The sequence below is a fragment of the Brassica napus genome, chromosome C6 (genome assembly GCF_020379485.1).
Source record: "Brassica napus cultivar Da-Ae chromosome C6, Da-Ae, whole genome shotgun sequence".
In the NCBI taxonomy this organism is placed as follows: domain Eukaryota; kingdom Viridiplantae; phylum Streptophyta; class Magnoliopsida; order Brassicales; family Brassicaceae; genus Brassica; species Brassica napus.
The window spans coordinates 8,263,081-8,287,747 of record NC_063449.1 but is presented as its reverse complement, the minus strand read 5'-3'; the positions used below and the strand labels follow the sequence as shown (position 1 = coordinate 8,287,747).

The following is a 24,667-nucleotide window of genomic DNA, read 5'->3' as shown; positions in this document are numbered from 1 at the left end:
TCGCCATCCATCAATTGGTTGTACCGTCATCGTATCTGTTATCTCCGATCGAACAGCAAGCAAGTATTCAACACCTCGACTATGTTGAGTTAGGAGACTCAAAGCATCTTCTCTCCTTTTTCAAAACCACTTTCCTAGCTTCTCCCTTATGAACTCCAACAGGAACTTAACCGGAAATCCTCTAGCTCGCTTCAGAGCGGAATTAATAGATTCAGCGATGTTGCTTGTCTTTATGTTGTACCTGTCCCCCTGAAAATAAACCCTTGACCATAGGCTAATGTCGACATTCTCCAAATACGTTGCAAGGTCCGGGTTTGCACTCCGTATCTCAGCCATGTACCGGTCAAAATCTGAAACCGTATGAGCATAAGCAGCACCTTTCACCAAGTACAAGAGATGTTTCCCTTTATACTTTTTGACAATTTTATCTTGAAGGTGATAATAACATATTCCTCGGGTTGCCCAAGGAAACACCTTATCACACGCACTTTTAATGGCCGTGTGCCGGTCAGAAACTATCACCAGAGGCTGCTCATCAGATACACAACTAGCCAATTTTGTGAAAAACCGTTCCCAAGAAGGTTCATCTTCAGCATCTACGATCCCAAAAGCCAATGGAAATATCTGAAAATTCCCATCTTGTGCGGCTGAAACTAACATAACACCTCCATACTTCCCACTTACGTGAGTCTCATCCACCACAATGACCCTTCTCTGATACTTAAAACCTTTGATAGAAGCTCCAAAAGAGAGAAATAGATACTTAAATCTATTGATAGAATCAAGTTCTATAGCCGTGATAGAATCGGGATTTGCTAAGGAGATTTGCTCGAGATATGATGGCAGACGTGAATACCCATCTTCTGCTGATCCTCTCACCAATGTTTGTGCATATAAAAGTGCTATGTATGAAGTGGTGTAATCAAGCGTCATGCCAAACATGTTCTTCATTGCATCAGTGATATGCTGCGGATTCAACCCATCAATGATTTCAACACGATCAATGAAAAGCCTACCAACATACTTCGGAGTACAGTGTCTCCGATGAGCGAGTCGGTCTCCCACTGAGCATGTATGTTTTTCCACATACTTTGTTACCCAAAACGTGTTTGTCCCATGTTTCACACTCGCTCTGATCTTCCATTGACAATCACTAACCGGACATGTTGTCACAAGGAGAGTTTTTGTTGACTTGTATATTCTGAAGGAGAACCTAAACCTCACTGCTGTCAACCGCAGCTCTGAAAGCAGTGCATCCTTGCTAACAAAACTATGGTTGACATAGACACTGTTACCATTCGATCTTCCTCTTTTAATTTTTTTGAAATCTTCAAAACACATATCATCATCTTCCTCATCCTCATCTTCAACATTTCCATAAACACTGTAATCCCCACCATTCTCGTCCGCTTCAGCAACAATAGAGATATCAGCATCCTCCTCCCCATCATCCTCCTCCCCATCGTCCTCCTCCCCATCATCCTCCTCTCCATCATGATTTTCATCTTCAACCAAATCATCATCATCATCAGCTTCATCATCTTCTTCCCTGAACTCTGAAATTGTTTCCACCTTGCTACGGCTTGATACACAAAGCCATACTCCATGCGTTTTGGTTATCTCGAGCAAGTGTCGAACTTGTCTATCACTTGTAACATGAATAGGAGGGGTGTCTGGAGCCAACATCATTTCTGCTGGTAATGAGTAGGTTATCTCCACATATTATGTGCTCATGTCCAGGTTATAATCTCCTTGAGCCATTGCAAGAAGTTCAGCATGTGTCGAACCTTCCCCCCAAAAAATGACTCTCGCTCCTTTGACATTATCAACCACAAAATCCCAACGGCAATTTTTCAACAACCATTCTCCATACATTGCATGTAACTGACGCATCATCTACAAAAATTCAAAATAAAATACATTAGTAAACATAGAGAAAATGAAAGTTTACTAAACATTGACGCAGACGACATACCACTAAGTCGTCCAGGAAAAGTCAAATATCTGACACAATTTGGTCAAATGCAAAACTAACCCGTTAGAGTTTTTTTTTTAATAAACAAAGCTGGACGACTTACTGGAGGTCATTTTTGCAATTGAATTTTAAATTGGACGACTTACTTGTAAGTAGTCCAGCTTTGTTTATTAAAAAAAAAACTCTAGACGACTACCAGTAAGTCGTCTAGGATAAAACGGGTTAGTTTTGCATTTGACCGAATTGTGTCAGATATTTGACTTTTCCTTGACGACTAATGATAAAGGATAAGTTTAATCCTTAAGTGTTGTAGTACTTAAGATGTCAATCCAATCTCTAGTGATTCTAAGCACTAAGAATGCAAGCCATTTATCTCAATCTAAGTGCAGTCAAATGATGTTTGTTTGTAACAAATAATAGTGCGAAATAACTTGAGTTTTAATTCAAATAAAACAAAGAAGAACCAATGGGTATTTAGGCAATTGATTTCAAGGTGATAGTTCTAAATCAAGGCGTCTAACTTCAAATAATCTTAACTTTCTATAGGTCTAGATTTCATTCAATTTAGATTAATCCACTCCCGTGGTAGAAACCCTTACGCAATTATGAACTAAACATCAACTTCCGTTCGTTTTGTTCACTCAAACATACATTAAGTTCTAGTCTACTAACCATCTAGCAATCCTAACAACAATTCCTTGGTTATTCAAGCTAGAGCTTTACTAGGTCCATTCAAGCATTATGCAAACACTTTCGATGCCCTACAAACACTTAGAATCTAGATTAAAATGGCCAAAATTAATCTAGCATTAAGAATACTTAGTAAGCATAGAAATCTAAGCATTTAACCATTAGAACACCTTAACTCTTCCCTAATCACCCATTAATCTACCTAACCCATTGATCCTAAGGGTGATTACTCACTAATCATCTTGTTTACACTTAATCCCATGATGGATAGAAGCATAACCAAGATGATATGATATATGAAAACAAGAAACAGAAATTAGATGAAGAGAATGGCTAAAGGAAAACAAGACTTTATAACATAAACTTCAAGAACACTCCAAGAACAAATGTTTTCTCTCAAACTCTCAAAATACAAAATATGAAACTATAAAACTTTCACTCTCTACTCTTTGTTGTATTGTACTCTGTGTATTGTGTCTTCCTCCTTCCCCTTGCAGTCTCTTTTATAGCCTAAGTAAAGGAGGATGACAACACATCCATCATGTGAAAGCATAAAGCATAAAACACACTCATAAAAGTTATTCTCCACTTTCTTCCATTATAGAACACCTTTTGCCCCTTCATATGGCCAAAGTAGTCTTGCCTCTTCAGAAAAGGTAGAGAAAGTTAGGCCAAAAGAGCCACCAAACTCATGATAGACAACCCATCCCCCATGTTGCAAGCTTTAAAGAGATAAAACTCACTCATTAAAGTTTTCTCCACTTTCTCCATGTTGCACACACCTTTAGAATACCAAAAATAAGAAGAATAATGAATAGTAATGAGTTTTATAGGTTTTAAGTGAATAAAAATGAGTCTAAAGGCTTAAAATTCGAAGGCTATTGTTGATGTTGCTAGGGTGGCCGCTAGGAATGTCATACTGATATGTGTGTAGTATTTTGATCATAAATCCCTCAATACAGCTCCAAACGACTTGAAACCACCTCCATTGTAAAGCTAACTCAATTTACCATGTCTTCCCAAAAGACAAGTTTCAAAAGATATCTTTAAGACCTTCATCCATGCTTGTCTTTCACACGTTCGGTTCAAGACTCCTCGAAAGCTCCTTTTGTGCTCTAATCACCTCCAAAACTCCAAACAATTCATCCAACACCTACAAGATGCAAATGTACATGCAATAGACTCTAAATGCAAATAAATGTAAGGTTAATGCATGAATATATATGAAATAACAAAGCTAAAACTATGCAAAATCACAACACATCAACTCCCCCACACTAGTCCTTTACTTGTCCTCAAGTAAACTTTCAAGAACATGGGAAGTGATGTTTCAATACACAAATGGAAATTCATGACCTTAAGAAACTCTTCAATGCCATCGTTGTGATATCCTTACAAAATCATACCAAATAGCAAGAGCAAAATGTTTTTATTAGCTCTAACTTCTCTAGGCCTATCAATTCCTTTGATCTTTTAACTCATTATCATGAATCCTCAAATCAACCAACTCTCACATTCAATAAGAAATATCATAAGTGAATTCTCGCAAATTGCCAATTGGTCCAAATCATTTGGTTTGGTGAGAAAAAATGGCTTAATGTGAAGAATGAGAAGGGTCCAAATACATTTTGCTATGGTGACTTACACTCAAGAATAGGAGCTTGATCATTATGCAAAATTTATCTAAGAAAAGGAGCAATTAATGCATACATAAATCGGTTCTCATCATTGTACCCTTTTCCTAGACAATTTTTAAGTTCTACTCTTTCTTTTCTTCATCTCAAATCCCAAATATACACCCATTTTCATCTCTTACCCAATGAACACTCTTTTCTTTTCTTTTCTTTGTCTTAACAACTATGTATCTTAGCTCAAAATTTTCTTTTCCCCATTCTTTTTTTTTTTCTTTTTGGGGTTTTTATTGACACAATCTGAGCTATCTTCTTAAATTTTTTTGTTTTAGACACACTTTTTGATTCATTTCCTTTACATAATCTTTCCCAATTCAATCCCCAAGATCAAAATAATTAAAGCACATCATTCCAACCACCATCCTAGATGCTAGCCCAAAAGAGGTCCTAATGCTAGCAAGAGATGAGAACAAATCAATGTCGCTCCTAATACTTTCAAGATTTTGCACATGACAAGCTTTCACAAAAAGACCTCACTCAACAATTAATGATGGTTTGAAAGAAGGGAAGGGTTTAGGGTATGGACTACCACTTGAGTTGTCAAAAAGATTGGTAAAACGGTTTATACAAGCTCAAGTGTGTGGAAAGCCATGATTTAGTACTCAAGAGACCATAAGCAAGAAGCATTAAGTTCATTTAAGTCAACTAAGATCGGAGTTGGTTTCAAAGAGTAAGATTCAATGAGTCTTCAGAGGAGTTTTCAAGGCTCGAAGTCTACAAGAAATTCAGAAGAAGCTCAAGCTACTTATTATGATTCAAAAGGGTATCAACAATGAGTTCATTGCATGAGTCCTTTGTAGGGATTTTACCTATGCATTCTATATGATCTAGACTCAAACCTAAAGATGCAAATGATATAACTAAATGTTTTTTTTTGTAATTTTTGGAATTTTGCAAATTTTTATGGATTTTCTATGCAAATGGATATGCAATGCTTATGACAAGTAAACAAAACAGAAAACATGTGAGATAAGTAGACTCTACCCCCCACACTTACTTCACACAGTCTCTTGTATGAGAGCAAGGTGAAAGAAGAGGTCTAGAAGAAACAAACATGAAAACTATATATTTACAATGGTTGTAGAGACACTTAGCTTGGAGTTGCTAGATGGAGTTGAATAATTTTAACACTTGTAGCTTTGCTGGATGGCCATCTTTCTTCTTTGATTAAGTGGAGAATCACCTGAAAATTTTAAACACACTTATCAAACACACAAAAGAAAAACCACACAAGTAAAACAGTAATATATATAGGGATAGATGTGGGACTTCCTCCCAAGTGAGCTTGTTTTAAGTCTCTAGCTTGACTACCCCTTTTTGGTTTAGGCTGGTTTGGGATCGGTAAGTGGAACCGAGGTTCCTTCCTTCTCAGGTGTGGCCGCCATGTACAGCTTGACTCTTTGCCCATTCACTGTAAAGTCCCCACCGGTCTTGTTCCAAAGCACAATTGCTCCATATGGCCTCACTTCTTTGATCTTGAAAGGGCCGGACCATCTTGACTTAAGTTTTCCAGGGAACAACTTCAATCGAGAGTTGAAGAGCAACACTTGATCTCCAATGTTGAACTCCCTCTTCAGGATCTTCTTGTCATGGAATGCCTTGGTCTTTTCTTTGTAAATCCTTGAGTTCTCAAAAGCATCAAGTCGAATCTCATCAAGCTCATGGAGTTGGAAAAGTCTTTTCTCTTTGGCACTCTTGATGTCAAAGTTCAGCATCTTAACAGCCCATAATGCCTTGTACTCAAGCTCCACTGGCAGATGGCAAGCTTTCCCATAGACAAGATTGAAGGGAGTGGTTCCCAAGGGTGTCTTGAAAGCAGTCCTATAGGCCCAAAGTGCATCATCAAGCTTTGTAGACCAATCCTTCCTTGTTGTCCCCACAGTCTTCTCCAAAATGGACTTTATCTCCCTGTTGGAAATCTCAACTTGGCCACTTGTTTGGGGATGATAAGCAGTTGCCACCTTGTGCTTGACACCATTCTTCTTAAGAAGGTTCTCAAAAAGTTTGTTGATGAAGTGGGTGCCTCCATCACTGATCACAACTCTTGGGACTCCAAACCTTGGGAAGATAATGCTCTTGAACATCTTGAGGACAACCTTAGCATCATTGGTTGGGCTGGCTATAGCTTCCACCCATTTGGAGACATAATCCACAGCAACAAGAATGTATTCATTACCATAGGAAGATGGGAATGGTCCCATGAAGTCAATGCCCCACACATCAAACACTTCCACTTCCAAGATAGGATTTTGAGGCATCTCATTTCTCTTGGTGATGTTCCCTCTCCTTTGGCATGGGTCACACCTTGACACAAACTCTTGTGTGTCTTTGAACATATGGGGCCACCAAAATCCTGCTTGTAGCACCTTGGAGACAGTCTTGAAGGTGGCAAAGTGACCTCCATAGGCTGATCCATGGCAGTGTGTGAGGATTCCTTCCACCTCCTCTTGAGCTACTACTCTTCTATAGATTTGATCTTTGCAAAGAGTGTAGAGGTAAGGCTCGTCCCAGTAGTATCTCTTCACATCCTTGAAGAACTTCTTCCTTGCATAGCCTGTCAGATTCAATGGTTCCCTTCCACATGCCAAGTAGTTCACTAGATCAGCATACCATGGGCCTGTTTCATCAATTGCCTTCATTTCTTCAATCTTCCTTCCAGTCTCACAAGCTGTGACCATTGCTTCTATAGCCATAATCTGCTCTTCAGGGAGTCCCTCATCAATAGGAATCCCACACTCCACTCTTAATCTTGAAAGGTGATCAGCTACACCATTCTCCACTCCTGGCTTGTCCTTGATTTCGAGATCAAACTCTTGTAGTATTAATATCCATCTGAGCAGCCTTGGCTTGGCATCCTTCTTGGCTAGTAGATGTCGTAGTGCAGCATGATCAGTGTATACAATGACCTTAGACCCTACCAGGTAGCTCCTGAACTTCTCGAAGGCATAGACAATTGCCAACAGCTCCTTCTCAGTTGTGGCATACTTCATTTGGGCATCATCAAGTGTTCTACTAGCATAGTAGATCACATGTGTCTTCTTGTCCTTCTTTTGCCCCAAGACTGCCCCCACAGCATAGTCACTGGCGTCGCACATGATTTCGAAGGGTAGACTCCAATCTGGTGGTTGAACTATTGGGGCACTGGTGAGCTCCTCCTTCAGCTTCTTAAAGGCTTCTAGGCATTCTTCATCAAAGTTGAAGATGATCTCCTTGCACAGCAGCTTGGTCAATGGTCTAGCTATTTTGGAGAAGTCTTTGATGAACCTTCTGTAGAAACCAGCATGGCCAAGGAAGCTTCTTATATCCTTCACTGTTCTTGGTGGAGCTAGACCAACCATGACATCTATCTTGGCTTTGTCCACTTCAATTCCTTTCTCAGAAACTTTGTGTCCAAGAACAATCCCTTCCTTGACCATGAAGTGACACTTCTCCCAATTGAGCACCAGGTTAGTGTCCTCACATCTCTGTAATACCCTGCAAAGATTTGACAAACAAGTAGCAAACGAAGAACCGTATACAGAAAAATCATCCATAAACACCTCCATTACATCCTCAATAAGATCAGAGAAAATCGACATCATTGCTCTTTGGAATGTTGCTGGTGCATTGCACAGTCCAAATGGCATCCTTCGATATGCAAAGGTACCATAAGGACAAGTGAATGTCGTTTTCTCTTGGTCATTTGGGTGTATAGGGATTTGGAAAAATCCAGAGTATCCATCAAGGAAACAATAATAGGGATGGTTAGCTAGCCTCTCTAACATCTGATCAATGAATGGTAAAGGGAAATGATCCTTTCTAGAGGCTGCATTCAGTTTTCGATAGTCAATGCACATCCTATGTCCAGTTATTGTTCTTGTTGGTATTAACTCATCATTTTCGTTCTTAACAACTGTTATGCCACCCTTTTTAGGAACTACATGCACAGGTGAAACCCAATTGCTATCAGAGATAGGATAGATCACACCAGCATCTAACAATTTGATTATCTCTTTTTTAACAACATCTTTCAAATTAGGATTTAATCTTCTTTGGTGTTCAATTGAAGTTTTAGATTCATCCTCTAGATGTATCCTATGCATGCACAAAGATGGTGAGATTCCTTTAATGTCATCAAGTGAGTATCCTAGTGCTTTTCTATACTTTTTAAGTTCATTTAAAAGCATAGACAATTCATTCTCAGTCAGCTCACTACTCACAATGACAGGATATGTCTCATTAGGTCCAAGGAAAGCATACCTTACACCATGGGAAGAGGTTTAAGCTCCACTTTTGGTGCCTTGAGCTCACTCCAATCAGCTTCATGGAGGTTCTCTTGAATGTCTGCTGAGGCAGCATGTTGAGTCACTTGTGGCAACTCCATGAACTCATCTTCTCCATCCTCCTCAAGGTGAACATCTAGCCTTCTTACTAGCTCATCACTCTCCTTGTTTTCAATCATTTGGGTCTCTCTTTCAATGGTCAGGGCATGTTGAAGAGAGTCCTCAATCGCTAACTCCTCAAGGAAATCATCAGCCAAGGCATCCATCTCATCAATGTAGAATATTTCTCCTTGAGTTGTGGGCTTCTTCATCATCTCCTTGATATCAAAATGGAGAGTGTGATCTTTTTCAAGGTGGAGATCAATTGTGCCATCTCTCACATTCACCATTGCTCCAGCAGTTGCCAAGAAAGGTCTTCCAAAGATCAAAGGATCTCTAGGCTCTTCATCCATCTCAAGCACTACAAAGTCAGTAGGCACTTCACAATTTCCTATCTTGACAGGAAGATCTTCTAGGATGCCAATGGGGAGCTTGACAGATCGATCAGCTAGCACCAAAGAGATCTTGCACTTTTTATATTGTGTAAACCCAAGCTTCTTGGCAATGGATAGTGGCATGAGGCTGACACTTGCTCCCAAATCACATAGACATCTCTCAAATGTCAAAGGTCCAATGGCGCATGGCAGGGTGAAACTACCAGGGTCTTCTAGCTTCCTTGGGACAGTCAGTCTCTGAATAATGGCGCTGCACTCATGAGTAAGAATCACCATCCCTTCCATCTCTTTCTTCTTTTGTTCTACAGCATCTTTCAAGAACTTGCTGTATTGTGGAACCAGCATAAATGCATCAATTATGGGCATGGTGAGATGAACTTCACTCATTTGCTTGTCAAACAAGGCTTTGTACTTCTCTAGGAGTTGCTTCTTGAATCTTCCAGGAAAGGGAAGCTTTGGCTCATAGGGAGGAGGAGTGAACAATTTCTCCTTTGTTGATGTAGCAGCCTCATTTTTGTTCTCAACTTTCTCCTCTCCAATCTTTCTCTTGCCCTTAGCTTCAACTATCTTCTCCAAGATTTCCTCATTAGTCTTCTCATCCACAATCACCACATCATCATCTACATTGATAACCACCTCCCCACCTTGTTTCTCATTATCCTTAATGAGAACTTTAGGAGGCAACTCTCTTCCACTCCTTAGGGTGATTGCCTTTATTGTCTCCTTTGGGTTTTGTTCAGGCTTTCCAGGTAGGGAACCTTGTTGGCGACTTGAGCTGGCTGTCATAGAGACAAACTGGTTCTCCAAGGCTTTGAACTTGTTTAGATCATGGTAATTCCCATCAATCTTGTTGTGGAGATTTTTCAGCTCATACCCTAATTGTTTCTCACTTCTTGCTTGTCCCTCCAATAATTGTTTCAGCATAGCTTCAGTACTACTCTCTTTTGGAGGTTGTGTTGATGATCCAGCTTGGTCTTGTGCATGTTGACTTGGTTTTGGTGAGAATCCAGGAGGGAAGTTCTGTTTGGGTTGGTAACCACCTTGGTTGTTGTTGTAGAATGGCTTAGGCTGATTGTTGTAGAATGGTCTTGGCTGGTAGTTGTTGAATGGCTTCTGTTGGTTGTTGTAGAAGGGTTTCTGTTGGTAGTTGTTCTGGTATTGATAGTCAGGCTCCTTCTTGTACCATGTACCCTGAGCATTGACATAGTACATATCTTCTTGGCATTCTACTCTATCAACTTCAGCAACCATATGTAACTCCTCTTTCTTGGTCTTTTCTGATAGTAGCATGTCAATCTTGTCTTGAAGTGCTTTCAGCTCTCTCTTTGTGGTCATATCTTCTCCTCCACCACCTCTGTCTCTTCTATCATATTCATCATTGTAGACAGAGTCACTCTGTGTCATGTTCTCCAAGAGTTCTAAAGCATCTTCCACAGTCCTCCCCAAGAAGTTTCCATTGCTTGCAGTGTCAAGCTGGCTTTTGAATTTAGGCAAGACTCCTCTGTAGAAAGTGCTTAGCAAGCTCTCATTGTTGAAGCCATGGTGGGGACATTGAGACAGGTAGCTTCTGAATCTCTCCCATGCGTCTAAAAATCCTTCAAGTCCTCTTTGTTGAAAACCAGAGATCTGATTTCTAAGGTTGGCAGTCCTTGTAGCTGAGAAGAACTTGTTGAGGAAGGCCTTCTTGCATTCATCCCAAGTGGTGATAGTATCACTTGAGATGTTTTTCTCCCAAGTGTGAGCCTTGTCTCCCAAAGAGAAGGGAAACAATCTGAGCTTGAAAGCATCCTCTGAAACTCCATTTGTTTTTGACAAGCCACAGTACTTATCAAATCTGTCAAGGTGATCTAGTGGGTCTTCCAAGGCAAGTCCATGGTACTTGTTGTTTTCAATCATGTTGATGAGGCTTGACTTGATCTCGAAATTGTTGTTGGCAACTGGCGGTGCCCTAATGCCCAACCTATTCCCATTTATGTTAGGTTGATCATAAGTGCCAATGGATCTTCCCAGGCGTTGTTGATTTTGAGGCCTAAGGTTTGCAGCTCCTTGGCCATGTTCCTCTTGAGCAGCTCCAGGAGGAACTCCTTGGACATTTTGTCTATGATCATCAACTTCATAGACACCTTCCGGTTGATTCGGGTTTCTCTCCATCTCAAGCCCCAATCTATGTAAGTGGGCTTGCTTTTCTCTTTCTCTTCTCTGTCTTCCCAACTCTCTTTCTAAGGCTTTGATGTTGTCCACTCTTGGTGCAAGATTTGTTGATCCTTTGCTTCTCAAGTTCATGCACCTGTCATCCAAATAGAGATGAAGATAGATAATTAGTAACTTAAAAATGAAAAATAAGACTTAGTCTCAAGTAATGACCAAATCCTAATGTCAAAATCAATCTAGAGAATGGCAACGGCGCCAAAACTTGATAAAGGATAAGTTTAATCCTTAAGTGTTGTAGTACTTAAGATGTCAATCCAATCTCTAGTGATTCTAAGCACTAAGAATGCAAGCCATTTATCTCAATCTAAGTGCAATCAAATGATGTTTGTTTGTAACAAGTAATAGTGCGAAATAACTTGAGTTTTAATTCAAATATAACAAAGAAGAACCAATGGGTATTAGGCAATTGATTTCAAGGTGATAGTTCTAAATCAAGGCGTCTAACTTCAAATAATCTTAACTTTCTATAGGTCTAGATTTCATTCAATTTAGATTAATCCACTCCCGTGGTAGAAACCCTTATGCAATTATGAACTAAACATCAACTTCCGTTCGTTTTGTTCACTCAAACATACATTAAGTTCTAGTCTACTAACCATCTAGCAATCCTAACAACAATTCCTTGGTTATTCAAGCTAGAGCTTTACTAGGTCCATTCAAGCATTATGCAAACACTTTCGATGCCCTACAAACACTTAGAATCTAGATTAAAATGGCCAAAATTAATCTAGCATTAAGAATACTTAGTAAGCATAGAAATCTAAGCATTTAACCATTAGAACACCTTAACTCTTCCCTAATCACCCATTAATCTACCTAACCCATTGATCCTAAGGGTGATTACTCACTAATCATCTTGTTTACACTTAATCCCATGATGGATAGAAGCATAACCAAGATGATATGATATATGAAAACAAGAAACAGAAATTAGATGAAGAGAATGGCTAAAGGAAAACAAGACTTTATAACATAAACTTCAAGAACACTCCAAGAACAAATGTTTTCTCTCAAACTCTCAAAATACAAAATATGAAACTATAAAACTTTCACTCTCTACTCTTTGTTGTATTGTACTCTGTGTATTGTGTCTTCCTCCTTCCCCTTGCAGTCTCTTTTATAGCCTAAGTAAAGGAGGATGACAACACATCCATCATGTGAAAGCATAAAGCATAAAACACACTCATAAAAGTTATTCTCCACTTTCTTCCATTATAGAACACCTTTTGCCCCTTCATATGGCCAAAGTAGTCTTGCCTCTTCAGAAAAGGTAGAGAAAGTTAGGCCAAAAGAGCCACCAAACTCATGATAGACAACCCATCCCCCATGTTGCAAGCTTTAAAGAGATAAAACTCACTCATTAAAGTTTTCTCCACTTTCTCCATGTTGCACACACCTTTAGAATACCAAAAATAAGAAGAATAATGAATAGTAATGAGTTTTATAGGTTTTAAGTGAATAAAAATGAGTCTAAAGGCTTAAAATTCGAAGGCTATTGTTGATGTTGCTAGGGTGACCGCTAGGAATGTCATACTGATATGTGTGTAGTATTTTGATCATAAATCCCACAATACAGCTCCAAACGACTTGAAACCACCTCCATTGTAAACCTAACTCAAAAGATATCTTTAAGACCTTCATCCATGCTTGTCTTTCACATGTTCGGTTCAAGACTCCTCGAAAGCTCCTTTTGTGCTCTAATCACCTCCAAAACTCCAAACAATTCATCCAACACCTACAAGATGCAAATGTACATGCAATAGACTCTAAATGCAAATAAATGTAAGGTTAATGCATGAATATATATGAAATAACAAAGCTAAAACTATGCAAAATCACAACACATCAACTTACCAGTAAGTCGTCTATGGGTAAACAAAAATTTCAATATTTTATTAAAGTTAGACGACTTATTTGTAAGTCTTCTCAGGTTAGTTTGCAATTCGAAAAAGAAACTTAAATATTTAACTTTACCCAGACGACTTACTTGAAAGTCGTCCAGGCAGACGACTTACGAGAAAGTCGTCTGAGATAAGTCGTCTTTGCTTATCCTAGACGACTTCAAGTAAGTAGGACGACTTTCAAGTAAGTCGTCTTACTTGACGACTTCCGCGTAAGTCGTCTGGGAAAAGTTAAATATTTAAGTTTTATTTTCCAATTGCAAAAGTAACCTGAGACGACTTACAGATAAGTCGTCTAGCTTTAATAAAATATTGAAATTTTTGTTTTCTCGGAGACGACTTACTGATAAGTCGTCCAGGAAAAGTCAAATATCTGACACAATTCGGTCAAATGCAAAACTAACCCGTTTATTCGTCTCTTACCAGTAAGTCGTCTAGGGTATTCTATAGTTTTTTTTTTAACAAACAAAGATAACGACTTACAAATAAGTCGTCTGTTTGACCAGAAGACTTACCCGTAAGTCTTCTACGAGAACAGATCTGGAAAAAATTTCAATTTCATACCTTAAACTAGTGAGATGACTTCCTTAGCACACAGATTCTTCTCCAACCACCCAGAACCTCAAACGAAAGTAACCCACCAAGAATAGTATGCTTGAATGGCTCTATCAACCATAAAAAAAATTTGAATCAAAAGCTTGAGTTTTTTTGGATGAATATGGAGGCAAAGTGAAAGAGATGTTGTTTTTAGTTCATAACAAGTGAGAAAGAGGGAGTGTAAATCGATTTGAGGTGCATTAAGAGCTTCAAATTGGTTGTTCATGGTAGTTGGTGTATTGATTGTAATGGTAATCTTGTAAATACTTGAAGATTATGAGGTTGAGAGAGTAAAAATGCCATTTTCGAAAAGAAAAAAAAACTAATGGCATTTTCGTGAATAATATGAATTTGTGGGGTGAATAGGACAAAAGAAAAATCCAAGAAAAGCATGGGTTAGTTTTAGGTTTGACTTTGAATTTTGAGTTAATCTTGCAAAAAGCCCAATGTAATATATAGAAAGTTTGTGAAACATAGGATATATTTTTTGGCCAAGTTGTCTAGACAATAGACATGTAATGGTAACTCCCAAGCACAAACTGGATTTTATTAGAACCCACGGTAAACGTTATGGTTTTGTCATAGAGACTACGTACATGATTCGCAACAGAACAAAAGAAGACAACACCGTGACACTTGAAGAAGATTCAGAGAACTTTCTGCTTGCTTCAGCAGTTGAAGTAGCAAAAACATGCGAACTGAGCATGACAAGCCCCGTGTGAAGCCCGTTCCCATCTCTTAAACTGAATGTCACAGCCGCGAGTGTTGCCACAAAATCCTGTCCATGTCTGGCTTCGCCTCTGGCAAACTCTTCCTTCCACCATCATCACCTCTGAAAAATTTCTCAAAACAAAAGATATAAAAAATGTAAAAAGGGTGACTAGAGATACCAAGTTGAGCAGTGGAGTGATCTTATCAGTTGAAGCGATGAGAAAGATGGATAGGCAAAGCAAGAGCAAACGTGTTTAAGAAGAAGGCATGATCTTCTTCATGTCCATGAATAACGCAGTGATCTGATGCTTTCTCTTGTGAAGGTTTGACACTTTTACCTTAGATGAAGATGATTCAGGCTGCAAAGACAAATGTGAACAAGAAAACATATGAAAGTCAATACAATGAATTCAAGTTCGATATGAAATCAAATAGCTCCTCTCTATCTCTAAAAAATCAATACAAAGAAGTTGTGCAGTAATACATAAACTTGACATTGGCAGCCACAAGCTGAAAATGAATTCACAAATCCTAATCTGTTTATCTTCATCAGTTAAAACTTCAGGCTTATCTCCAACTGCAGACTTTTCCCAAATAATCATCACCCAATTAAAATCACATAACCAGAGCAATCACAAATACCAAGTTCTTGCAGCAAAAGAGTATCCAAGGAAGAGCAAAGAGTTAGAAGCTGAACAAATCATAACCATTTGTTGAAGATGGCATGTTGATCATGACGGCATGTCCACAGAGACTTAACCACATTCAAATATTTTTTTAAAGCTTAACCACATTCAAATATTTTCTTATGTCAAATCTAAAATATTGTATAATTTACATTTTTAATATTTCCAAATATCAAACATGTATTCAATTTATATTCAATCTAACCCGTATGTTCTCTAGAGTCTATAGAAAAAAACAAGGTAGCATCTATGGCTTCACGACAACCTGGGAAGAGAAAGCGTACACCAGCTAACTCAGTGGACGTTAGGGGTCACACTCCACTCCAATATATTGCTTACCATAACATTTTTAACATCATGTTAACCTTTAATCATGTAGCACAAACATCTGGAGATCGCACAAGCACTGAAGAAGCAAAAACTAAGAGAGCGAGAGAAGAATCATCTACACTTCACGCACAAAATCCCTTGCTAGCATGTTATCATTGTAAGAACTGTTTACAACAAATTTCCACCCAAAATTGAAGTAATTTGAAATTCACTAATTTACTTGCATGCAAATAATTTTTCATAGGTGGGTGCGACATATGTGCCAAATTCGGTACGTTACTAAAACTGATTATGGCCAAACATTGTGGCCAAAACTGATTATGGCCAAACATTGTGGCCAAAACTGATTATTTAATCCAAATGTCCTACAGTCTCACAGAAGAATGCACGTTCAATGCGAAAATCGGCCATGCTTTCACAACAATGGCGAAAGCGAGATAGGCAAGGAAATATTCAAGCAACAGGTTTAACACCTCAAATTACACAGAATTCAGTTTCTTCCTCAGCAACCAAAACAGGTACAATATACTTACGCAGACCTCTTCTAAATTGTCATATCAGATCAAGACATGAGCACATGTTCCTCTACTTCTCATGCAGTTTCACAACAAAAGCTAAGGACCATGCCTAAAAAATATTATGACTGTAAGTTACTTATTACATACCTTTCTTTATTTTAAAAATATTTTGACTGCAATTTACTGACAATCTGTGTTTAAAAAGGCGCATGGCGCTCCATGGCGATGAAGTATGTGCCTTGCGCCTTGCGCCAAGGCGCATCGAGGCGCTCGCCTTGAAGACCACTTGAAACTGTGATTAAAAAAAAAACTAAATTACTATGATGATGAACATGCAAATAAAGCATTCAATTACGTAAAAAACATGCAAACACAAACTATACCATAAAGAGCAATAAAATACATGTTAAAAATGAATTTCAATATATATTAGATTTGTTTCAGTTACAAACAAAGATTATACATCAACTTGATCACAGGAGTCCTCAAGCTACAATATACTAGTAAGCGTCAATTACGTAAGCGTCAATCACTTACTGTATAAAAGAAAAGAAGCACCAAAATTACAGAGATAAACAATCGCAGTGCATTCTAGACTGTAACCAAGAAACCCAAGTAGTCATAATAATAAGAAGAAGAACCTATGAGACTAGAGAAGAGTAGATAATACTCTAACCTTAAGCAAAACACTGTGAGATCTATGTTTTGTGAGAATTTTTGACGTTTAGTTTTAACTTTGAAGAGGGAGCTAGGGTTTTGGTGAGTATTTTTGACGTTTTGTTATAAGATTGGTGAATTAGTTAAAGCAGGGTTTGGTTTCGTACCTGGTTTAGTGTCGGTTAACATAGGGTCTCCAAGGCGCGCCTTTGCATCGCTTTTGAAGGCACCGCCTTATGGCCAAAGCGCACTAGGCGAGCGCCTTAGGGACCATACCCTCGCCTGGGATGTGCATGGCGATGGAGCTATCGCCTGAGTGCGCCTTGCGCCTTGGCGCATAAGGCGAGCGCCTTTTTAAACACAGCTGACAATGAATGGAAAAAAACAGGTGGATGTACAATGTGCTCTGAATACGGTAACATTACTATTATCAAGCAAACTTAACTTCCAAAATAGATCATTACTCAACTTATTTACATAGCAAACCAGAAAATTAATTCTGTCCTCGCATTCATGCTACAGTTAGGAGCAAGAACACTCGAGCTATGAGACGAGCCATAATTCAATCCAAGAGATTATCAAAAAACAAGGTCAGCTAACATTTGAAAATTCTTATTGAGAATTATGTGTCAAAACTAACACACACAACAAAAATACATATATCCAGATCAAACATCCACCAGTACACAAGTATTGTCACGTGCAGAAGTTAAAATAAGGAAAGGTTTGTCTTCACAATACTTACATATACAATAACACAACATCAAAATAACAGTTTCTGCATTATTTCAGGGTTGATGGCAAAAGAGAATCTCATCTTAGAATGCACATATTGCAAAGCTTTGGTATGGTATTCAGAAAGCTCTGGAACTGATGTTAGAACAGGAGAGCCTACTTACACAGTATGCTGCCAGCAAGGACGAGTCAAACTCCCGCCACTGAAAGACCCACCTGATTATCTGCAAAGCCTTCCTGCCAATAGTACTCCTTTCCGTAACAACATCCGTGTTTACAACTCAATGCTCGCATTCACGTCTGTGGGAGCTAGTATAGATCACAGCATCACATCTGAAAACGGACCCCCGGCTTACCGAATACATGGTCAGCTTTTCCATCGTATAGGATCTCTCATCCCCATGCCCGGTAAACCACCTCAATTCCTACAAATGTGGATTGTCGATACTGATAATGAGGTCACTAACCGCATGAAAACGATGACAAGGAGAAAGCCATCAGAAGCCCTTGAAGAAGATATAATCACCGGTTTAACTAACATGCTCGATGAAAACAACTATTTGTCCAAGTTTTTCCGGAAGGCGCGAGACCTGTACAAATCAAATGAGTGCCAATACTTGACAATAAGGTTGGTTGGTCAGAAAGGGAAAGGTAGACAATATGATCTTCCACAAATCAGCGAAGTTGCAGGGTTAATTCTGGGTGACGTAACAGCAACCGTAGGCTATCGAGATGTGGTGCTGGAATTGCAATCAAACCAATTGCAAGAAATCAGGGACGACCACCCTCTATTTATGAGCTTACAATACCCACTTCTCTTTCCATATGGATAATATGGTTTTCACACAGAGATCCCCCATGCTGTAACACAGAATGGCGAGACAAGAAGGACGTTTATTAGTGTACGGGAATATTATGCATATCAAATGCATACAAGACTTTCTGAATGAATGACCATTATAAAAGGGGGTCGTCTCCTACATCAATATGTAGTAGACGCATACACAGTAATTGAGCAAGAACGACTACAGTGGATTAGAAACAATCAAGATCAGTTAAGGGCAGATCTATACAATAATGTATTTTATCAGTAGGCAAAGGTCTGACCGATGCGAAACAACTTGGGAAGAGGATAATATTACCATCGAGTTTCACTGGAGGCCCACGATACATGATAGAAAAATATCATGATGCCATGGCAATCTGTCGGACATATGGAAATCCTAACTTGTTTATTACCATGACCGCTAACCCAAATTGGCCAGATATTAAAGATCATCTCACAAAATATGGTGGGTTAGCTGGAAATGACCGACCAGACATTGAGTGTCGTGTTTTCAAAATGAAACTCGACCAGCTCTTTAAAGATCTTGAGAAAGGCACCTTCTTCAGTCCCTACATTGCAGGTACTCTTACATAATCTATCATTAATAACTTAACTTCCCTCCCATATATTACACACCTAACTATTGCCTTCTTTCGTACAGTAATATATACAATAGAATTTCAGAAACGTGGATTGCCACATGCACACATGCTCTTATGGTTGGAAAATGCACCTAAAATACCATCGGCCTCAGACATTAATGCAATCATCTCAGCCGAACTACCAAACAAAACAGATGACCCAGTCTGGTTTGCTCTTGTGGAAAGACACATGATGCATGGGCCATGTGGAAAGGATATGCCATCATCTCCATGCATGTCCAACCAGGTATGCAGCAAAAAATATCCACGCAGATATACTGACTCCACAACCATAGACAAATCCGGCTATATTATCTACCGTCGCCGACAAGAAGATCCCAATTTCGTCCTCGAAGGGAAAACAAGATTAGATAATCGATTTGTCATACCTCACAACATCGATATCTTGAAAAAATATGAGTCGCACATAAACGTGGAGTGGTGCAACACAACAAACGCTATCAAATACCTTTTCAAGTATATTACAAAGGGAGTGGATAAAGCTACTGTTCTGATTGAAAAAGGAAAGGAGAAGTTAAAAAATGACAGAGACACAGAACATGTTGTCTACGAAAGGGACGAAATACAAGAGTTTATAGACTCTTGATATTTATCAGCATGTGAATCAATGTGGCGTACATTCGCGTTTCATATTCACAAACGCAAACCAGCGGTCCAGAAGCTAATAATTCATTTAGAAAACCAGCAAAGCATCTCTTACAGACGCACAGCTGATCTTGGCCGCGTCCTGTGTAGATATGGTATTGAGAAAACCATGTTCACTGAATGGATGGGTATGAATGCAAAGTGTCCAGAGGCAAGGAAGCTGCTGTATGTTGAATTCCCAAAATACTGTGTGGAACAGTGATGCCAAAGTATGGCATACAAGGAAGCAGGGGGATACAATAGGCAGAATAATTACCATCCACCCTTATGCTGGTGATTTATACTATCTCAGAATTTTGGTAAATATCATAAGAGGAGCAACAAGCTTTGAAGACTTTTATAAAGTTAATGGTGAGGTGAAAGAGACTTTGAAAGAAGCATGTCGTGCTAGAGGACTACTTGAAAATGATAAGGAATGACACAAATCAATGGATCAAGCAAGTAATTGGGCTACTCCTCATCAGCTACGTCATATGTTTGTCACTCTCCTCATATATTGCGAGGTCAGCAACCCATTAGGTTTGTGGGAACATTGTTGGAAATTATTATCTGAAGACATACTTAAAAAGAAACAAAGAGAGTTCGGGTTCGACCAGAAAAAGACTTATGATGCAGTCCTAAATTCAATAGACAACAATCTTGGACAGTTTTTCTTCCTCAATGGTGCTGGTGGAACAGGTAAAACATTTCTTTACAAAACTATCATCTCCAAGCTTAGATCTATCAAAAAAGTGGTACTGCCAGTCGCTTCATCGGGTATTGTAGCACTGCTACTACCTGGCAGGAGAACCGCTCATTCAAGATTCAAGATACCCTTACAACTAAATGAGGACACAATGTGTGAAATAAAACCCGGCACAATGCTTGCAGAATTGCTACTCAAAACTGATCTAATAATATGAGATGAAGCACCTATGTCTCATCGTCGCATGTTTGAAGCCCTAGATAGAACTCTAAGGGATATTCTTTCTGCAAAAGACCCATCCGCAAGCAATAAACTATTTGGGGGAATAACTGTACTACTAGGAGGAGATTTCAGACAAATACTTCCAGTTATACCACAGGGAACACGAGCAGATACAGTTCTAGCATCAATAAGTCAATCATATTTGTGGAATGAGTGCAGTGTGTACGTCCTACATGAGAACATGCGCTTACAACAGTCAGAAAAAAAATTTGCAGAATGGTTAGTAAGTGTCGGAGATGGAACAGCACCAAAAGCAGACAAACTTATAGACAACAAAGATAACCAATGGGAGATTGTGGCTGTTGAGAATCGGTTTATGATGCAGCCTTCCAGAGATCCACTTCATCAAATTGCAGATGCAGCAGATGTGTTGTGTAATAATTCCAAGACACCTATAGACTATTTAACTGAAACAGCAATCATCACACCCCGAAACGAAACAGTCGATGAGATAAATAATTATATGTTATCTCAAGCACCTGGATAAGCTAGAGAATACTTAAGCTACGACAGCATAGAAAAGGTAGATACAATCGGGCTTCACTATAAAACAATGTATCCCCCGGAGTACTTGAACTGCTTAGAATTTCCAGGCTTGCCCAAACATAAGCTTGTCCTAAAAGTAGGCATCCCAGCTATGCTGCTGAGAAACATCAACCAAAAAGAAGGTCTCTGCAATGGGACAAGACTAATCGTGACTCATATGGCAGAACGAGCTATCGAAGGTGAAATAGTCACAGGTACACATGTTGGTAAAAGAGTCTCACTCCCAAGAATCATTTTATCTCCATTAGTCTCAGACCACCCATTCATACTTAAGAGAAGACAATTTCCAATAAGAGTATGCTATGCAATGACCATAAACAAAAGCCAAGGACAAAGCTTGAAATCAGTTATTCTATATTTGCCTAAACCAGTTTTCAGTCATGGCCAGCTATACGTTGCTCTCTCAAGAGTAACATCAGCTGAAGGCTTAAGTATTTTACAAGAAGAAAAAGACTCAGTGACTGGAGTGAATAACATCGTCTACAAAGAAATATTCAACAACATCCCTCAGTAGTAAGGTTTGCAAATCATAGACAAATCTATTTGTATATATATACACACAAAAAAATTATACCTGACTATTCACTATACAGGTTCTCAAATCTGACAAGTAAAGAGGAACAGAAGACCACACAACTGGTTGATCGCAGCAGAACACATAACTCAGCATACTGAGACCACATCAATCTAGGATACATTTATGTTATGAATTGTTTACCTTATAGTTTTTTATTTAATTAATACCTTGGTTGATGTTTAGTAATCGTTTTATATTAATCAGTGAGATTTTTGATAATATATGATTTAGGTTTTGAGTTTTGTCTTTTATAACTTTCTCATGAAATATACATAGATGGATTAGACAAATGAAGAAGGAATATTTTTGATGAGGCTGTAAAGTCTCAGAAACAAACGTTGAATGTTTGTTGTTAGAAGATTTATACGATGTCTTACACAAACATAAGACTTTGTTTGTTTCAAACTTTATCATTTGCTTCCAGACAATATGTAGGTCTCTATTATTTTTAACAACCATGAACTTTTGGAAAAGTTCTAAAATACGGTAATCACATATCTTTGCCTTTTTCAAATAATAACACCAAATCAATCAAACTCCGGTTTCAATCCTAACTACCGATAATTAGTTCCATTCGTAACTTCTAAAAATCTGGAAAATGGTTAATAGTAACTTACTGATTAAATTGTTGCAGAACAGTTGGAGAAAAGTCATCGCTTTGCTTCCTTATTTCTATCTCGATGAGCCATGTAATACACATATGGTCGTATAAAAGCAACAAAATAAACAGAATATATATCAGATTAAGTTATATATCCATGTTATCTGGTTGCTCTCCATGCTTTCCTATCCACAGAATCTAACCAATTCACACAAACATATAATTCAAATTACAAAGCACTCATGTGTTCACTTAGTAAATTCTTTGACACACAAAATCGAAAATAAAGAATGACTAAAAGCAACAAAAAATAGCTATATATTACTCATCAATTAGAATTTTAGAAAAATTAATATTTTAGATTATTTGACATACAAAAACGAAAGTAATCTATATTTTGCTTTAATATTAAGAAGTGATTATTCATGGATGGCAAACAAACTCCTAAAACTAAAAGCAGACAATTTCCCAATGCTAAAGCTAAGAGTAGGCAATGGGTGTACCTGACTGTTTTGGCACCATAACTGGTCTTCTAAGGGTAATCTTTGAACATTCTTGGGAAGATCTGCCTCTAGACTTGGTGTCCATTAATTGTATGACCAAGACAGATGGATTCTTCGACCAGCTAGATCAGAAGAACAAGTCGAGCTCCATACTTTCCTGTCCACATTAACTTTCACAAGTGACGAGCACATATATGAATGCTCTGTAAATGGTGTCGCTGCATTAAAAGTTTGTTGCAGGAATGGTATACAGAGACTTACTAACCTCTTCGCCAGAAGTCAAATAGGATAGGGTGATCTGGCCAAATCTGCTGCAGTTGTGTGTCAAGCCAATGCATCAACAAACCATTTTGCAGGCTTCCCTTGAACTGTAGACTGAAAAATAAACTGGCTACACATGAATATACAAACCATTTTTTGCAAGACAGTCAACACCGAAATGCCTTTTTGTTTCACACTATCCTCAGAGATTCGCTTACCGAACATAACTGGCAGCAATATCAGACAAAAGAGCGACGCCAAGCTAACCAAAATGCTGCATACAAGAAAAGAGAACTCTAATAATCAACATCAAATTCATTTACGAGTTTGCAAAATTCAATAAACCAATTACCAAATCCAGAAATATTAGAACTTGATTCATGATCATGGTCATGATGAAGACAAGGCTCAAACCCACATAACCTCATATCCTCTTCCTCAACCAGCTCCTCCGGCAACTTCATCTTCACCACCTCATGATGATGATCGTGATCATGCAAGTGACTACACGCACCTCCGTCATGATGCACGTGATCCTCACACGCCGGCGTTGAGTGAGAGAGTCCAGCGTCTCTACGCACAGATCCAGAAACAGAATCACCAGTCTTATAGGTGAGAACGACATCTGATTGATCTAATGCAGGGAGAGACTAAGAGGGGCGGCGGTTGTTACAGCAGGAGCCTTCCATGGTGATGAAGCAGACGATGCAGAAGATGAGAATGATGATTCCGTGTATTACTCCGAAAGTGACCGCATCCCTTTTTGTAAATTAATTAACTTTGAAAATCTTTTTCTTTATTTGTAATTTTAACCCTCACTTTCTAAATAGCCAGAAAAGCCCCTTTTATGAGATTGGGTGGATGTGCACGTTCAAGTGTTTCGAACTATTTTTGAATTCTCAATTAAATTTCAGGTCAAATTCAATTATTTTTGTCATAATCAGATTTTAAGTTACAATCATAGATTTAACCACATTTCAATTTTATGTTATTATATATTTTTTATTATTTATCTGAAAAATATACAAAATATAATTATATAAGTACAAAAGAAATTACACAACAATTAGATATGATTCACCTAACAAAATAACAAAATTTTCATTAATCAATGGAAATCGGCACCACTCAAAAGATGATAAATATCAATGCAAATATCAGCATCATTCATAGAAAAACATATCAACATCATTCATAAAAGAACAGGTTTTTACAGGTTTTTGGGAAAATGCTGTTACAATTTTATAGTTTAGCTTAGTATTTTTTTTTTACAATTTTAACAAAAAATCAATTTTTTTTTTCAAAATAAGAAAAATAGTCTCGGGCGTAGCCCGGGTTAACCCTTAGTCAAATAATAAAAAATAGAGTTTTAAGAGTTTTAGTTAGCCTTTGGGTATATGATTAATTGGGGTTTTAAACCCTAACCCCTAAACATAAACTTCTAAATTTTAATATTTTCATAATATAGTTTTAATCTTAAATTTAAATTCAAAATTTAATCACTTTAAATATATAATTTCAAATTTAAATTCTAAACTTCAAACACTAAATCTTAAACCTACACTCCAAATCTGTTACCCTAAACTTAAACCTTGCATATATACAAAATCATAAATCTAAT

General features: G+C 38.1%; 1 protein-coding gene, 2 long non-coding RNA genes and 1 other non-coding gene across 15 annotated transcripts; 2 read left to right on the top strand and 2 right to left on the bottom strand.

The window, feature by feature from the left end:
• Nucleotides 1–3,561: 3,561 nt before the first annotated feature.
• On the bottom strand, nt 3,562–13,157 carry LOC106420654. The gene is made up of 2 exons (XM_048759600.1): nt 8,612–13,157; nt 3,562–8,546 (listed from the first exon to the last, which is right to left on the bottom strand). Exons 1-2 carry the CDS (start codon nt 11,393–11,395, stop codon nt 5,679–5,681), a joined length of 5,652 nt encoding a protein of 1,883 aa, XP_048615557.1. The 5' UTR covers nt 11,396–13,157; the 3' UTR covers nt 3,562–5,678.
• LOC125589385 lies at nt 10,647–10,753 on the top strand. Its single transcript, XR_007325578.1, has one exon. It is a non-coding gene; the product is annotated as a small nucleolar RNA R71 (small nucleolar RNA).
• A 1,180-nt stretch (nt 13,158–14,337) lies between the features above and the next one.
• LOC106391198 lies at nt 14,338–24,338 on the bottom strand. 12 transcript variants are annotated; one of them, XR_002661346.2, is made up of 8 exons: nt 23,399–23,871; nt 23,265–23,320; nt 23,051–23,160; nt 22,786–22,942; nt 22,299–22,480; nt 16,891–17,087; nt 16,214–16,358; nt 14,338–14,891 (listed from the first exon to the last, which is right to left on the bottom strand). It is a non-coding gene; the product is annotated as an uncharacterized LOC106391198 (long non-coding RNA). The 12 variants fall into 12 exon arrangements; XR_002661345.2 differs by having other exon boundaries at nt 16,214–17,087; nt 22,786–22,955; nt 23,399–24,338; XR_007324857.1 differs by having other exon boundaries at nt 16,214–17,087; nt 22,299–22,353; nt 22,786–22,955; nt 23,399–24,334.
• LOC111209963 lies at nt 15,937–16,483 on the top strand. Its single transcript, XR_002661350.2, has 3 exons — nt 15,937–16,066; nt 16,149–16,193; nt 16,272–16,483. It is a non-coding gene; the product is annotated as an uncharacterized LOC111209963 (long non-coding RNA).
• Nucleotides 24,339–24,667: the final 329 nt, after the last annotated feature.